Source organism: Gordionus sp. m RMFG-2023, chromosome 3, assembly GCF_954871325.1.
Source record: "Gordionus sp. m RMFG-2023 chromosome 3, tfGorSpeb1-WG-v2, whole genome shotgun sequence".
Classification (NCBI taxonomy): Eukaryota; Metazoa; Nematomorpha; class Gordioida; order Chordodea; family Parachordodidae; genus Gordionus; species Gordionus sp. m RMFG-2023.
The window spans coordinates 37617551-37636125 of NC_088777.1; the positions used below are offsets into that span (position 1 = coordinate 37617551).

An 18575-nucleotide genomic window follows, 5' to 3' on the forward strand; every position below is an offset into this window, starting at 1 on the left:
GCCTACTTTGCTCTTGATATTCTTTCAAATCAAATTTAACGGCATTGTGGAAATAAATGATTTGATAAATATCATTTTCAAAAAAATAACAATCTTGATATCAATTTATTTATTTGGGAGGGGGGGCTGGGAACAGTTTTGCAATACCTGTATGATCCTTATATGATTCATTAAATTGCATATTACAAATTGGTTTGACTGATCTTTTCCTTAATTTGTCTCATTATTCATATTATAATCTAAGATTTTATAATAACGTTCAACGTTATATATCATTACCAGTAAATAATGGTAAAATGAATGAATGTTTCTTATTGTTTCAGAGATATTTATATTTATATGAATATGTTTCTGACGAATGACATATTGTATAAATTTGTATTAAGAATTAATTATAATATATATATCAGGATCAAAAAAAAAATCTCAATTAAATATTCACTTGGTAATATCACGACATTACAAAATAATATAGCATTTTGTGGGTGGGTGAATGACAAGTGGGAAGCTATGAAGAAACCCTGGGTGATGACAACTGAGGAGGTATGTGGATAGACAAAAGACCCCCCTAGACATAAGGAAACTTGGTGGTGGAACCAGGAGGTAGCGAAGGTTGTGGATGAGAAACGGAGGTGCTTCAAAGAATGGTACAATAGTAAAGAAAATAGTGATAAAGATATTTACAACATGGTGAAAAGAAATGATTAGAAATTGATAGCCAAGGCGCAAGAAGAAAAAAGGCAGGAGTTTGTTAAAGAAATGGAATGCCCTGAAGCAATGGGAAATGTGGTTCGAATGGCAAAGCAGATAACAAAAAGGAGGCAGGATGTTAAATATTAGAAAACTATGGATAGAAAAATGGTGATTGAAAGTAGTGGTATTACCTGGAAGATCTATATGAAAGGACTTTAGAACGAAGAAAATGAATGGGATAATGTTGTTAGTTGTGAGATAGAAGGTCCAGGGTGTAAATTTGGCAAGGACGAATAAAGAGAACAGTGAAAAAGATGGAAAAAAGGAAAGGCATCGGGTTTAACGAGGGATCAGAGATGTTTAAAGGTTCTGATGACTTAGGGATTGAATGCTTAATGAATTTAGCAATCATTGTCACAGAAGGAACAAACCCCGAGGACTTGCAAATAAGTATAATTATCCCAGTATACAAGGGGAAAGATGATTCTTTAGATTGCCGGACTTACAAAGCTATTAAACTCTTGGAACATGCAATGAAGGTAGAAGATGTTAGAGAAGCGGATAAGGAAATAAACAAAAATTGATGAAATGCAGTTTGGTTTTACATAGGGAAAGGCACGACAGAAGCAATTTTTGTGGTGAAAAAAGTACAGGAGAAGTATCTTGCGAAGGAAAAGAAACTATATTATGCGTTTATTGATTTAGAGAAGGCATTTGACAGGGTGCCGCGTGAGTTTATTAGATGGACCTTGAGAAAATCAGGTGCGGAAGAATGATTAGTTATGGATGGCAATGTATGTGGAAGCACTAACTGCAGTACGGACGGATGGGGATAGTGAAAGCTTTGAAGTGAAGGTAGGACTTTTTCAAGAATCCCTGCTGAGTCCATTATTATTTATCTTAGTAATGGATGTGATAGCTGGAGAAATGCGTGGAGGACTTCCCTGGGAGCTATTATGAACAGATGACCTTGTATTAATGGCAAACAGTGAGGAAGGATAGCGGGATAAAATTAGTAAATGGAAGATGGCTATGGAAACAAAGGGCCTGAAAATGAATGCAACAAAGACAAAGGTGATGATTGGTGGAGAAAATCTAAAGATGGAGGAATTCGGTAAGTGGCCTTGTGGTGTATGTGGGAAAGAAGTTTCTAGAAATGCAATCCAATGCACCAGATGCCAGAAATAAGGTACATAATAGATGTAGCGGGGAAAGGGGAAGTTTGATGTTTGCATGAATGACCTTTATTTGTAGAACGTGCATAAAAAGGGTACATAATAATAATAACGGAGAAATTGGTGGTCGGGATATTGGCAATGGGTTAAGAGTGGATAAGTTTTGTTATTTAGGTGATATGCTAAACACAGATGGTGGTGTAGATTCTGCTGTTGTTGCAAGGATCAGACAAGCTTGGAAGAAGATGTCGTCTATTCTTATAAATAAAAAAGTCTCTCTGAAGTTAAAGGGGAAAGTTTACGTGAGCTGTGTGAGGAGTTGTTTAGTTTATAGCGGCGAAACATGGGCAATGAAAGCGACTCACGAAGCCAAATTAGAAAGAACAGAGATGAGGATGATTAGATGGAAATGTGGGGTATATCTGAGAGAGAGAAAAACTAACAAGGAATTGCGAGCACGATTGTGTATAGAAATAATTGAAGTGGTATTACGACGAAATAGACTAAGATAGTTTAGTCATGTGGAACGTATGACAAAGGATGACTAGGTAACGAGATGCAACTTGATGGAAATAGGAGGATCAAAACCTAGAGTAAGACCCAAGATGACGCGGACAAATGTGATAGCGGCGGATATGAGAAGCATGAATTTTACAAATATTGATGCTCAGAACCGTCAAAATGAAAGAAAAATCAGAGGGAAAACTGGCTTACCTGAGTAAACCTGGAAATGGTCATAAAACGGAGAAGAAGGGCAATGATATATGACTTTAAACGACTTGCTAAACAACTACCATAATTTACTAAAATGCAATAAAACAGATTTTTTAATATATATTAACGGAATCACGTGGTCAAGTCCGATCTACTATATCATCCTGCCAATGGTGGAATCACCAAATTAAGCAAATAAAACTCTTACTTTTTCATAATTTTTGAACAAAAATGGCTAAATGAGGACATTATATAGGTAGAAACTACATAAATAAACAGTTTATTTATTATCATTCTACAAAATTAATAATAAAAAAATATTTAAAAAATATATCTTGTGAGGGATAAGACTTGATATATTACCATTTGATTATTGAGATCAAAAATGGATTTAAAAATTTTTTAAGATTGTGCTAATCATTTAAAATATAATTACAAAAACCAAGGGTTCGATTCTCTCCTTTTAAAATATTCTTATAACCGTTCGGTTACGGTTTGTAAATTTATAACGGTTCATTTGTTTCTCAGCTCGGTTCTGTTTGATATACCGCCTTATACACAAGAATTGTAATATTAAATGATTTCTGCTTTATAAATGTTAGCTTTATTATTTAAAATGTTACTTCCATAATATAAATACATTGAAATCTTTCATAACGTTAAAAATAATTTATAAAATACATCATTATTAAAAATCGGTAAAAAATGATTAAAATAACAAAAAACACTTACATGATTCAACTTTTATCAAATTTACATTTTGATATTACAAAAAAAGTTTATAGTATATAAATCCTAGGAATAGTACTATGGAAGAATTGATAATACACCTCCAGATCCAAAAAGAATCGCAATTGGTATTTGAAAAGCTGGAATTAGGTGTTCTGTCGTTAGCCAAGCAAAGAGTTCGCATCCATTGATATGTGAAAAAGTGTCTCACATTAAATAATGAACTAGCTCCGTTTGGGATGGAAATTGATCTGGCTTTTGGTAGAAAAGTTATACGAGGGGGAATATTTAAAATTATATATAAGTATCAAAGTAATAGTAACCCACCAATATATTTGATAACTAATAATAAAAAATTATTGAAGAATGCCAAAACTCTTTTATATGGCTTCTTATAACTAAACTAGTGAGTGGGAATGTTTATGAGGAATTACGTTATTTAATTCCAATTTTCTCACGATTAAAGTATTAGTTAAAGTGATTCCATCTAAAAAAGGAAACTTTAGCATCTCTTACTTAATTTCTTTATATAATATATATTTTAAGAAATACCATTTAATTATTCAATTAATTTATTATGATTGAGAAATTTTGAGAAAGTTATCCATATGATGCAGATTTTTATCAGAAATTATAATTCATTAAATCTTATTAGTAAAAATGAAATATACTTCTTTGAATTCAAAAATAAACTTTGGAAAAACTATTTCAACTTAAAAAAAAATTTTTGTAATAGCGCTAGTCATAATGCTGGAATTAATTAAGACGAGTATTTTGTAAAGTTTTAATACCAAAATTGCAAATGAGATGGAACAATAATTCATTTAGATGAGTATTATTATAAAAAAAATTAAGAAATTTAGATTCAACTCAAGGAATTTTCCGTTACCTCATTGAAATTTATATTAATCTCTCTATAAACCAGGGGCTGACTGGGAGAGAAAAAGTCCTGTGGGAATGAAAATTCGGAAGGCCCAAATTTTTTTTGATTTTATTACTTTATTTTTACTTACACGTTTTAATATTGTTTTTGAGTTTTACTTGTACAAATTCCCTTTATTTTAATTTATGCATTTTATACATAATAAGGCTGTGCAGATCAAATACGGTCAAATACTCTAAAATATTATTCGTGAATAAATATATTGATTTAATTAACTATATGTATTTAAAGCATTTTTATCCATCTAATTAGGTTATAACTCTCAATGACCGTAACCCCCTAATTGAACATCCTCTGCATAAGATAGACTTCTGCTATTTTGCTCGGGAACTTGGATCTTAATCAATAAAATACAGCAAAAATTAATGACTTTATATAATTGTGACTTACTAATATTATTTTTTTTTTCCAATAATATTAGAATTTATTAAAAATTTATTTGTATCATCAAGGCATCTATATAATTATAATTTCATATTAAAATATAAGATTTTCATATTAAAATATAAGATTTTATTTTCATATTAAAATATTAGAATTTCATTTTAAAATATAAAAATAAAAGAATTTTTTCATTAATAATTGATTGGATCTCAATATATAAATTAATATAATAATTTTGATAAAACATGGTTTGAGAAAATTACTATGCTAATTTATATTACATTATGTAAAATTATCCAAAGATGGGCATCGTCACTGTAAGAGCAAATATAAATAAGCAAGAAAGTTATGAAAGCAGCTGTTGAATAAGTTGGATATTTGTCCGAAAGGAATTACCAATAATATATTAAATGAAGAAATATTTTGGACGAAAAATATAAAATTTTAAATTATTCTTTAACATTTAGCTATCTTTTAAGTGGAAAGGGATAAATGTATTTTATCCCTCATAAAAACCGAGATGCTTAATTTGATCATAAATTTCAGAAGTAAAAGCAGCTGTATATTTTAATAGCCAAAATATGTGAAAAGCCATAACTTCATAAAAAAAATTCAAATTTCGGCCTCAATGTTGGGATGGGATTTTCCCACCTTGAACATCTGTCTAATATCTTACTAACAATTTCTAGTTAAACTTCTTTTTCAGGAAAAAATTGGTATGCTTGGTGTAATATTCATAAGAAGAAAAGAAATCGATTGTAGATCTCGACAATCAGAAAATTGGTATAATCGTAACCTAAGATTTATTAAAAATATTAAAGATAACGATAACATTGAACATAAATCAGTATAAGACTGGGCCATAGAAAGCGAAACATTAATTATGGAATTTAAAAAATATAATTTAATTTTACATAGATTCATTTTTTACTATTATAAATAAAATAAAAAATTTAATTTAAACTTGACCGTATTCGACCATATTTAACCCGGTCAAATATCGGTCAATTGACCGAATCATATTTGACTGGTTAAACGCACAATCCTGAGGCTGTGTCCTAAATGTTTTGAAATAAAACCTCAAAATTTATAAATTTTCGCAAATTAATAAAGTTATGAAACATGGCCAAAATCTTTCATTACTTTTTCTACAAAAATAAACAAAAAAATAAAATAAAACTAAAATACAATACAATAACCAAAAAACCAATAAAAAAACAAAAAACAATAAAATATGAAAAATAATATACTTTATATTACTTACTGGTTTTTTCATAAAAATTACCAGAGTTGTTAAAGTATTTAGATATAAAAATGTGGTATCTGTATCTAGATAGATTTTTTTGTTAAAATATCTGTATCTAGATAGATTTTTTTGTTAAAATATCTGTATCTAGATAGATTTTTTTGTTAAAATATCTGTATCTAGATATTATTTTAGAGGTATCTGTATCTGTTAGATACTTAGATACATTTTGATATACTTTTATTTAACGCTTTTATATTATAAATAAAAATAATTGAATGCAAAATTTATTTTTTTTATTTGAGCATATAATTTATATATATATTAAAAAATATTAAGACTACTATAATAAACATTATATATTCATTAAATATTATGTCCGAGTTAATTAATACACCAGACAAATTTTGATATTACAATCCAATTCAAGGAATCTCCATTTTTGCTTTCAATGGAATGGTTAATTTTATTTTATTATACTAATTTTAAAAATTAATTTTAGATTAATATTAATAGTGATGAAGAGGAAGAAGTAATAATCAATGAAGCATTAATAAGTTCGGACATTGTTTTTTCATGGCCAATTTATAGAGCATATTTTAAAATAATATCTCAAAATAAAGAGAACAAACAGTTAGAATTACCTCAACTTGCAACATTGTATAACATTTAAGGGTATAGATACTAAATAAATGTTTACAATTGTAATTTTAAATTTTAAGAGAAAACATCAAACACTGTTAATGAAAATAAAAAAGGGGAAGGTGAATAAATCTATTAAAGAAAATATTGGACTAGGCTCTTCGTCTACTGATATTTTTGCCAAGAGACCTCAGACTTGAACCCCAACCACTTTAGATGATTTAATAACTGCTTTTATTATAGCTAGCATTCAGCCATTTTCAATTGTTGAAAATCCTCCATTTATAAAAATGATCAAAACATTAGCTCCACAAAAAAATATAATTTGCCGACAGATAGTGGTTGGTAGAATTTCCCAAAGATGTGAAAATGAAAAGAAGAAATCATAAAAAGTCTAATATAACTATCGCTAATATGTACAACAGCAGATTGTTGGAGTGTCTATAGCCGGTATAACATTTAAATTTGTATAATAATTAATTAAGAACAAATTATTTGAGCATTTTTAAGAAATGTTAATTTTATTCATACATAGAAGTCACTGCACGATATATAGATCCAACAAGTTTGGAAAGAAAAAATGTAGCGTTAGCTTGTAAAATAATGACTCGTAGTCATATATATGATAAAATAGCAAAGAATTTACAAGATATAGCAAAAGATTATTGCATTCAAAATAAAATCTCAAAGACTATTACTGACAATGCCAAAAATTTTCTCAAGGTTTTTAGGTTTATTTTATTATAAATATAAACATAATATATGATTAGGATTACTTATTTATTATAGTTTTCAAGCCAATTGAAAATACTAGTGAATCCATGGATGATCTGGAAGATGAAGAAGCAGATGCACCAATATCAATATCAAGTCTTTATACTATTGCTCAGGATTTTGAAATATCAGAATCATAGTTTGCCTAATCATCAATGAAATATCATAATCATAGTTTGCCTAATCATCAATGTTGTGCCAGTCACACATTGAATCTTGTTACCACTGTGGATGCCAATAGTATGATTGTTAATAATGATTTAAATTTTGATACTCAACAAATTTTAATTAATTTTTTTAAAAATGAATGTCGAGATTTAAGTATTTTTAAAGAATATCCTGATATAAAATTGTTGTTCATAAAATATACCACCACAATACCTTCAAGCGCCCTGGTAGAAAGGCTTTTTAGTGTAGCCAAAAATGTCTTTACAGATAAACGAGGATGTTTTAATGACCAAAATTTTGAAAATATTTTATTACTGAAATCTAATGATTATTTATAAAAATTTAATCGTATTATTGTATTAATATCTAAAAATCATTATTTTAGTTATATTTTGATAAATGTGATATCGAGTCATTAAATATTTTAGCTCATTTCATAAATTTTCACAATAGATCCTAATTTAGGTTATGCAAACCTTATATAAGAGTAAAATAAAAATTGTATCTGTATCTAGATACATTTTTAAAATCGTATCTATATCTAGATAACTTTTTATACGATGTATCTGTATTTAGATAACTTTTCAGACGATGTATCTGTATCTAGATCCATTTTAAAGTATCTTTTAACAACTCTGAAAATTACCCACATAAATTAATTAGAAAAATTTTTATTAAAATTTATTAATTTCAATTATTTTTTTATATATGACTAAAAATGATTTATAACACTATTTAATTTTTACATTAAAAATAGCTATAAATTTATTTATTTATATTTTTTAAATTTAGGACACACCCATAAATCAAACTTAAAAAACTATATTTAATATTGATTAATAATATTACTGATACCTCAATTCGGTATAATTGAAGAGCATCATTTGGGCGTTCATCTGAAAATTCCTCAAGACTTTTTTTACGACTAACTCTACAAAAGGGTGTTAACACTACCATAGAAATATTTTTTGTAGCCATGTTTTTAGTGATAATAAGGAAGTCTCACAGAAGATTTACATTCAACCATTTTCCACGCTGTTATGGTTGTTTAACTTCTGCTTGTAAATATTTTAATAGGGCTCAATTATTTCGAAAATATTTGAGCCCTTAATAATGCTTAAAATTGACATATTGTATTTAATAAAGCTCCAGTATCAAAAGTCATTTCGGATTCAAAAGAATTGTTGCTATATATGCAATGTAAGACACCTATAGTAGTTATTATTTATGCAGTGCACCCTTGTTATTTAACCTATAAAACTACCTTCTCACATGCTCACCATCTTGTTTTACGTATTTCGAAGCTTTTAATTTTTTTAAACCTATTACATTTTTTCATATTTTTCGCTCTCATCTCTACCATCCTTTTGTATAATTTTTTTTTATAACGGTGAAACTGTTAAGTAGCCCACAAAAAGATTCATATTACATGTATCACAAACGCATAAATTGAGAATATAACACCAACTATAAGTACTATCTGATAAAACATACTTAATTTGAACTTGCAAACCGATAAATTCACTTCGTATATTTGCTGCTCTGTCAAACGATTCTCCAATTATATTCTTTATTTGCACTCATTTTTATCAATCAAAAAATTTATTTTAAAATCTCTAAAAGCTCCAGCTTTTATATAATCTCGAGGCCCCATGAAACTTTTTCCCAATATGCTTACTGGCCAGTCCGCCCCTGCTATATTCACATGACAGTCAAATTTGTTATTAAAAAAATGAACCACCTTTATCTAATCAATATCTCTCAAGCCTTTAATGAACCCTTCACCTCCATATCTCTCTAACTTATAAAGTATAATCACTCCTCCTTATCTTTACGTAGAGTTCTGCACGGGTTATCTGAAGCACGACCCGAGCCTCGGTCTGGGGTCGGGCTTGAACATGTAAAACTTTCTCTCGGGATCGGGTCAGGATGTAAAATGCAGAAAGACCCGAAACCCAACCCAAAGCCCGACCCAAAATTGAATATTAGAAATATTCTCAAATTATTTTGTTTCATCGAAATTTCAATAAAAATCACATGACATTATTCATCTAAAAATTTTACATATTCATTTACGTAATTTCCGTTCCCAAATTAGCAATATGTGATTTGTATGGTTACTAGTTAAACTCTATTACTTACATACTTCATATTCTATCAGGTTAAATATAATATATATATTATATACTACATTTAGCCAACATAAAATCTATGTTATAACAGTTAAGAAACATTTTCATTTGATAATTTTTGTTTTATCTAAGATCTTTACAATTAAATAATCCAAATTTAAAAATCATTTCTGAAGAGATTAGAATTCGAGAATTTGAGACCAGAGTAAATACAAATAAAAGATCTGAAGTATGGATGAAATTCCTACTTATATTTATCAAACATGATAAATTCCAAAATTTTTTAGTCAAACTCAGGTCTGGCTTGAACAAAAAATTTGTGCTTGGGTCATAAAATTCGAGTTATTATCGGGGTCGAGCCGCGAAAAAATTACATTGCTTGCCTCAGTTATTACATGTTCTAACTTTATTTCTGTTAATTAAAATTTCCTTTAGGTGAATATTACTTTATTATATTATCTAGAATGAACGTATATATATATACAAAAACAAAACGCCGTTATGATTTATCAACAGCGAGGAAAAAATATTTTAGTAAAATATGTAAAAAATGGTGATTATTTAATCTGAAACACATTAAAAAATTGGAAAAACTATAGGGGAGATTTCCCTGAAAATTTTCCTTGTGTTACTTACATAATCAAGAATAGGAAGAGAAATAAGAGGTTTTAAATCGCATTTTTAAGAACATGATTTTTATAATGTAAGGGTTCGATATAGCTTTCATGATCTACATTGACCATTTTAGCTGAACTGAGTCAGAGCTCTTCTAGGTTATGTATCAACTATTTGTGATATGTCATTACTGGGATTATGTAAATTCCTTCTAGAAAAATGTTAGTTATACTATTTTGCAATTAAATTTAACCATTTTTATTTGCTATTTTATTTGTGCGGTATAATCTCGAGGGCAGTGGGTAAACTTAAATAGCGCCAGTAATTCTGCAACAATACTTTAGACAGAAGAATTTTATAAAATTAGAATGTGTATGGCTCAAAGCAAAAATATATATCAAATAAAAAACATGAAAAAATTGTTTATTATATTTTGAAGGCGGGGTTTCCTACTTTTAAATAAATATGTCATGGAGGTATATAAAAGTATGCATTTTTCTTGACCAAATTTTAGACATTTAGATTTATAGGATAAAATATTATTGGTGCTTCCCTTTTTGCCTCATTTAACATTAGCTAGTGTTATTAAAAAGTACGATTTAGGTCGATTCATAAAAACTGCCCGACCCTTTTTTCCAAGCAATAGCAAAAGACCCGATTGCATTAAACTAGCTCAGAAGATCTTCTGGTCTCCTATTGCTTGGGATTACATGTGTAGATTTCAGCACAATCTAATAGAAATGTACACACTATTTTTACCGAACTTTAAAAAATAGTTATTTGTCCCATTATTCCTCAATACTTATGGAGTTTAGATAGATAAATTTATAAAATATTTTATATTACATTTTGGAATATAGAGATCATATAATATATAATATTTATTTAATTAGTATTCTATTAAATACCTAGCTTTAATTGCGTGATATCGTAACTGTAAGAAAAAATCCCAAGAAGGTAAAGACTAAAAAGGCCCAATAAAGTTGGATAAAACATTATAAATTGGAAAAAAAAACTATGCAAATTCAGTTTTAATCACCATCGCAAAGAGAATTTTTGGTTGAAGGAGAAAAATGCACTGTAAGTTCTTCGCTGGTTTCCATTGAGGGATTGAAGTCGGTGGCAATAGTCGAATCTGATAATTCCTGAAGAGCCAAGGGTACCTCTGGTAATAAGTTTTCGGATTTTGATGTGTCTTTCTCTTATTTTTTGTTTGAAGTATAATATAAAAAAATATAAATATATACATAAGTTAGTTTTATAACTACTAGTAACTTTTTGCTTTTCTCTAAAAAAAAAATTATTTGAAAATTTTAAACTTTTATAAAAAAAACTATTATTTGTTTACATCACGCTTTTTCTATTTAATGTGGTGTCAATCAAGTTCAAGGGTATATATTTCATTCCAAGTATATGCAGTGCTCCTTATCACGGGGAAAGGAGTGGGGGGTATAGAGGTACGATGCAATAGCTCCATTAAAAGCATGGGAGTCGGATCTTATGATTCTAACACCATGAATATTTTTGAGTATTCCCCTGGATATTCCTCTCTAGGGTACTCTCCCCCCCCCCCAAGACCATAATTTATTTTTAATATTTGTATTTTTTATACAATAACAGTTTACTTTTCTTTTTAATTAATGCAATAATAAAATTTAATGAAATTACAAAGTTATTATATCTCTTCTTTATTAAATGGAGTAATCATAATGCAATCTTTAATAGCACGTTGGTCAACCTGCCCAAATGTGAGCGTACATGCGAAGAATATTCAAAAAAAGTATTAATGTCAGTGACAGACAAGCTGATACTTGAGTAAAAATATAAAATCCGTGAAATAGATTAAACATCGACAAAAACCTCAAGCCTAATATTTGAAGATATTAAATAAAGTATGATGTATGACTGTAAAAAAAAATAGAGCCATGGGTTATGGTTAAACCAATCTTACATTCCGTTTTAGGTTGCACTATCTCACTAAGAAAAATTATCCCGCGGAAAAAAGCAGTGTCAAATAATCAAAATCCTAAAATCCGGCAAAATTGTGCATAATCATGAAATTTAAAATGTTTCCATTTTATTTTTATACGTTATAAAATAATTAGCTTTAAATATCAATATTTTTATATATTTCTGTTATTTCGTCTTGCTCTTGCGCTATTTTATCAAAGAAAAAAAAACAACTCTGATTGTAAAACTTTAAAACTCCTTGAAAAAAAATAATGTTGAAACGTTGGAAAATAACAAAAAAAATTCTTCACGTGCTTATTGCCATATAATAAATATATTTTTTTAACATATTAAAAATATTGTAATAAAAAATATTACCAATGTTGATCAATGTTAAACTCATCCTAATTAACATTATTGCCTATAATATAATAAGCATAGTGCCAGAATTTTTCTAATCATTTGATTAATTTTCTCAATAGGCTATATTTGTCACATGTTGCTTAATCCAGTTAAAAATATTAAATTCTTTTACTTTTTGATATAAAATCCCTAACTACGCTTTACTACAAATATTTCAACAGATTAACAAATAAGGTAAAGAAGGAGCTTAAATAATTCGAAGGATAATTGAATGGAAAATTTTGCAATGAGTTTTCTTACCATCTGGTTATCATTAATTTTTGCATTAAAAAAAATAATTAAATTTGGAGCCCCAGGAAAAACACGCACCAATATTTTTAAAGATGAATCAGTAGAAGTATATATTTACTAGATCTTAATGGAAGATATCATAAACATTATAAGGGTTGAATATAAATATTATAGATTTTATGATGACATAGTAAAATCTTCGTTAAGTATCGACAATGACATGTGTAGTCCCATTTATAATTTTTAGTGCAAACTGACTTATAGAATATGGTAGGTCTCTAGCTAATGTATAGTTTTTGTATATAATTTATACATAATATTAGTAAATATGTTTTAAAGAGACATGACACAGTTTATAGACAAAGTAGCAATTAACTTTAATCTTAATTTTAAATCACGACATATGAGTCTATTAATAAATCATTGTACAATTCAATACAGTTATTATATTTAGTCAATTATTTTATATTTTAGTTATATTTTATTATTTAGAAAAAAGATACAATTTGAAATAATAATAAAATATATTTATTTTTTATTCGAATCTATTCTAATATTATTTCATAGTTATATCATTTTCTCAATTATCTTAATTAAAATGGAATAAATAAATATATTATCAATGATGGTGCTATATTGTATGATATTATTAATTTTTTCTAAAATATTTTTATGAATGCTCGATATCGTTTAAAATATATAAAATTTGGCTTAACCTTTTAGGTGAAGAGGTGGGGGGGGGGGGGGGGGGGTAGTACTTGCATCATAGGTTACCCCCTTCAACTCCCTTATGGGGGTCTCAGCGCTATTGGCTTATTTTTAGGATAACCCTAAAAAGAGAATATTACAACTGATTAAGAGTGTGCAATCGCTTCACTAAAACCTATTTGATAATTTTAAATTGTATACAAATTATCATTTTTATTTGTATAATGATATTTAATCCTATAAAATAACTGTTACGAAAACGTGAATATATTTTTAAACATTCTCCCAAAAATAATATATTATGGTTTAATTTATAACTGAAATTTTTATGACATATAAAAATACATGAAACTGTCAAATATCAAGTAAAACTAAAAAAGGAATGAGGATTCCTTAAATCGTCATCCTTGCATCATTCATAGTATAAACAATCTTGATTTCTTAAAGTATGATTTTTTGGCACCTCTCCTCTACTATTTATAGGATATTGGCAGTTTTCAAATTGGCTTTACACTTTCTTAAAAATAAAGTTCTGGCTAAATTTAAATTCATTATTGAAAAAATTATTTATTCAGACTTGCTATTTTAATTAAATTATTGTTTATAATGAAAAATATTATTATTTTTTATTAGACTAAAATGATATTAACTAAAACTCGTAAATTTATTGCACTAATAGTAATGATTTCATTCAAACAATTAACAAAATATGTATAAAGAATATGCAATATAAGCACTAAATAAATTTTGTTAAACTTTTTTTTAGCGAAGATTTATTACAAGTTGATTCCACCTGAGAAACTCTCAAGATTATAATCACAGAAGCTACCAAGAATAATGTATTGTAAATTATAGAATAATACCGCATATTATATTTATTTTTAAAAAAAATAATTTCAAAGAAATAAATAAAAAATGTAATGTAATGTGTATATATTGAGATAATTATTTTTTGACCATTATAGCCTTTAACTATCGCATTTTAAAATAAAAATATTTTAATCGATTCGTTTGATTTCTCAGGATTTTATTTACAACTGTTGCAAGTATATAAAAACGCTTTTTATTTGTGTGAATTAGATCATAACTTTTAGATCATCGAAAACAATTAAAATCTTAGCGTATTTTAAATTTCGATCCCATATAATGCTCATTGAAAACCATGTTATAATCAGAAATGATCTTAGCTAATTTTAATTACATATTTTAAGAATCTGGGCTTTATCAAATAATGTAAAATAGTTTTATTAAAATTAATAACAAATTATTTGATTCCTGGTACACTTATGCAGGGTGCATACTAATGCTATATTTTTTTAAATATATCTAAATCTTAGGCATAGCTTTCTATTGCAAAATAGTTATAAGCCTACCTACCAGGTAGTTTTAAAATCTACAATAGGCAGCCTTGAAAGCTATGCTGAATGAAATTACGCGCATTCTAACTTAGTTAATCTTTTTCAATTCAATTATTCTTTGATCTTTAGAATAAAATAAATAAATCATAATTAAGATTATAGAAAGCTTACGCAAAAAAATATCATATTCTATAAGACCATCTAATTAAGTGAGATATAATAATCGATCTAAGATTCCAACTAAGGCAACTCATGCTAACCTCATATTGGGTTAGCTCAGACTTAAAATCATGGTTTAAAATTTAATTTAAGCATTATTCTCGATATACCATTGATTACCACATAGGATTTGAAAACCAAGTTTGATTATTTAGCCTAAATTCCTAATTAACTCATCAAAGGACTAATTTTAAAAAAAAATTAACATTGTCATTAGGTTTACCCTATTAAGAAAAAATATATGGTTAGATAAGTAAGAAGTATATTTTGGTTTGAACTTATAATTTGCTTATTAAATTTTTTATATACATTATTTTTTTAAATTTAATAACTTTGATAAGATAAATTGTATAATAAATACAATCGATAACCCCACTATATCAAAAGTGAAAATAAAGATTTTTTGTTTTTATGTGAGAGAATAATACCATAAGCCTATGCGTCGACGCAAGTTTTAAAGATCTAAACTGCCGCCGATGGCGCTGCTTTTTAGCCGCCGTCAACTTAGGCGGTGTAAATTGTCCCACCGACATAAATTTTTTTATAAATATGTATATTTCAAATTGATGAATTGATTTTTTAAAGAAAAGCTAAATTAAATTAAAAATAAAGTACTAAGGAATATCTATTTTTACATCTTTATAGAAAATAAAACAAATTAGAATTTAAAACTCAATAGTTATCATATATAAAGACTATTTTATTTAAATTTATCGGACATAAGGATATCTCCTTGAATTCAACGTCAACCCAGCGGTAGAAAAATCTCTTTCACTAGGTGTTGTAGTTGTCGGAACACATGGAATTTATTTTTTGACTAGCGTGGAAAAATTTGAATTCGATCCTCTTTTCTTCCTAAAAATTTAGAACATCCATAAATGGCATTCATGTTCTAAGTCACTTAAAGTGGAATCATAATTCGTGATTGTTTCCTCTTGGCTCTCAATCTCTATATTTACTAATCTAATATCAAGTTTAAAATACAAATTCGGACGATGTGCAATTTCGCTCGATTAGATATTTTGCCACAATTTTTAATTTTTGAAATCTTGAAGAGTAGCCAACACGCAGATAATTTTTGATTTAAATAAAAAGTAAATTAAATATTAAAATATTATTCCTTGCAGATCACAAACAGGAAATCGTAAAGCAATTTTTTAACACATTTTCTTTAAATGAAATAATCCAAGCGATCATTATCATTTACTATAAAATGTGTTTCTATTTCACTTCTGAAAAGTTGCTAAGTTCAATATTGGCCCTTTTTGTGAAGATCGAACTGTTTCTTTAAATTTGGAAAAAAAATTAATAGTTCCTCTACAAGATCCTATAAAAGTTAAATATGGGGGAAAATAACTTTATAAAATTTAGAACCAAGATTGAGACTTTGAACAAAAAAAAACAAGAATAATTTTGAAAAAATCTATCAAGAATCTAGAGCGTTATAAATTATAATATTATTAAATATCCCAAAAATTCTTGAAAAAAAATAAAATTAATGTATTTTAAAAATATTTAAGAAAAATTTTCTCAACTCAATCCATTTGTTTGATTTGAGATACAGGAATATAGCATTAATTAAGCGTATTTTTATTAATAGCGCCAGTTTGGGGTAAAAAAATTAACATGCGATTGTGGGAATTTTTATCGAACGCCTTTATAAATAATAGATGTGGAAAAAACAAATTCGATTATATCTGAAATATCGATCTCAAATTATTTAATATGAAAGAGATGTATTTTGGGCGCATAATTAATATAACCTTACTTTTCTTTTATTTTAACGAAATTAGCTTTTCGTAATATTGTGCTGCTACCGGTTCTCGATGGAACCCATAGGGATAAAAAAAAATTAGAAACCATAATTCCCACAATTAAATTTATAAATAAAGGACTGCTTGATGCCGACATATTTTTTAGGCAAATCACGTCAGAAAATTTGATAATATTGTATCTGCTAATATACGACAAAATAGGAATAAATTTCATGGGAAACAGGTCCAAGTCAAAAAAAATTTCAATATACTCGCATTTATACATTATGCAAACTCAATTTCATAAATTTCGATAATAAATTAAAAATAAATAAAGTTTTTTCACTAATATTTTAATACACTTAGGTTTAAGGTTGAAAAATAAAGATGGTATACTTTTATTTTCATATACTCAGAATTATTTGAAAAACCAAATATTTCAAATCAAAAATAACTATAGTGAAAGACATCAAAAGGATATCCGTTAAATTTCAGATATTTTTGGAGTTGCCATTATTTTGGGGGGAAAAAATTATAAATATCTGAAGTATAAGGTAGAGGCTTATGAAGATTTATGGAATCTATTAATATAAAGATAAGTAAAGATATATTTTCGGAGTATTTATTTCAAAATAGTTGTCCAATGTATTTAGAGAACCAACATAGGCGTCTGATCCTTACTATGACTTAGGTGATAAAGGTCTAAAGTTGTTATTGACTTTACTCGGATTGCGAGTAAATTTAAGCAGATATAAAATTATAGTTCCCTATATTCGGCTAAGGAGTATAAGTGTTGGAGCGATAATTAAGGTTATTATGTTAAAAATGTTTCATATTATTTCATTATTATTGATGAGAGCAGCGTCTACATGACAGGATTTTCATTGGATGCAAACCCTCTTTAAAAACCTATGCCTATCCCCCTTAAAATAATTAGCTACACCTTTTTAATTATAATGGTACTCCTTTCATAAATTTTAAAAAAAATAGCTTAAATTATTAATGCTCTACTAAACTATTTGTGAATGAAAATCGAATTATTTTTTAGAACATGAATTCAATTAGAAATCCCCTCATTTACAATTAATGAATTATTATGGTATATTATCTGGTATGAATATGAGTTTGCTGAGAATGTCCAATCCTTTTAAAATTTAAAAGGATAACCGAAAATTTTATTTGAAAAAAAATGTCTATGATTGTATATAATATAATGCTTAGCAATATCATTGTATTTATAGTAGGTCTATAATTAAAGTATTAATTTTTACAACAGTACATTTTGATTTCATCTAAATTTAATAGATAACCTTCCCTATTAATTTATCTTACCCCTAGCCTACCCACTTTAAGGCATACCCTTAACTTCCTCAAAATGAAAACAAGCTGTTCCTATTCCCCCACCCCATGCCCATGTAGACTCTGGATGAGAGTATTATTTTCTCAGAGTTGATCCTAGTCAAAGAAAAAATTTATCTTGGCCATAATAAAATTTCTTAAAGATAGATTAAAGTTTTGGTTGTTATCAATCAATATTTATGTTGATTTTATATATTTTTTTTAAAACAAGATCTAACGAAAATTAATTAACATTTGTTTAAATTGATAACAAATTCATACAAAATAAATTCTTTTATAAAATACATGGGTTTATTTATAGTTATATATAGGGAATTAATGATTTCAATTTTTAAGAATTAAATGCCAAAAATTATTT

General features: G+C 27.4%; 2 protein-coding genes across 2 annotated transcripts; one reads left to right on the forward strand and one right to left on the reverse strand.

Annotated features, from left to right (window-relative positions):
• Positions 1 to 1712: 1712 nt before the first annotated feature.
• LOC135926943 (uncharacterized) lies at positions 1713 to 2380 on the forward strand. The gene is made up of 2 exons (XM_065462876.1): positions 1713 to 1807; positions 1948 to 2380. The coding sequence occupies exons 1-2, from the start codon at positions 1713 to 1715 to the stop codon at positions 2378 to 2380; spliced, it is 528 nt and encodes a 175-aa protein (XP_065318948.1).
• A 968-nt stretch (positions 2381 to 3348) lies between these two features.
• LOC135926944 (uncharacterized) lies at positions 3349 to 14395 on the reverse strand. Its single transcript, XM_065462877.1, has 3 exons — positions 14284 to 14395; positions 11255 to 11416; positions 3349 to 3566 (listed from the first exon to the last, which is right to left on the reverse strand). Exons 1-3 carry the CDS (start codon positions 14393 to 14395, stop codon positions 3349 to 3351), a joined length of 492 nt encoding a protein of 163 aa, XP_065318949.1.
• Positions 14396 to 18575: the final 4180 nt, after the last annotated feature.

Coding starts and splice junctions, on each gene's coding strand:
- LOC135926943 (XM_065462876.1), top strand. CDS start 1,713: ATGGAAGATGGCTATGGAAACAAAGGGCCTGAAAATGAATGCAACAAA. Junction 1,808..1,947: donor TCTAAAGATGGAGGAATTCG/GTAAGTGGCCTT, acceptor CTTTATTTGTAG/AACGTGCATAAAAAGGGTAC.
- LOC135926944 (XM_065462877.1), bottom strand. CDS start 14,395: ATGCGGTATTATTCTATAATTTACAATACATTATTCTTGGTAGCTTCT. Junction 11,417..14,283: donor TAAATCTTCGCTAAAAAAAA/GTTTAACAAAAT, acceptor ACAAAAAATAAG/AGAAAGACACATCAAAATCC. Junction 3,567..11,254: donor CAAAAATTCTCTTTGCGATG/GTGATTAAAACT, acceptor TTCTACCAAAAG/CCAGATCAATTTCCATCCCA.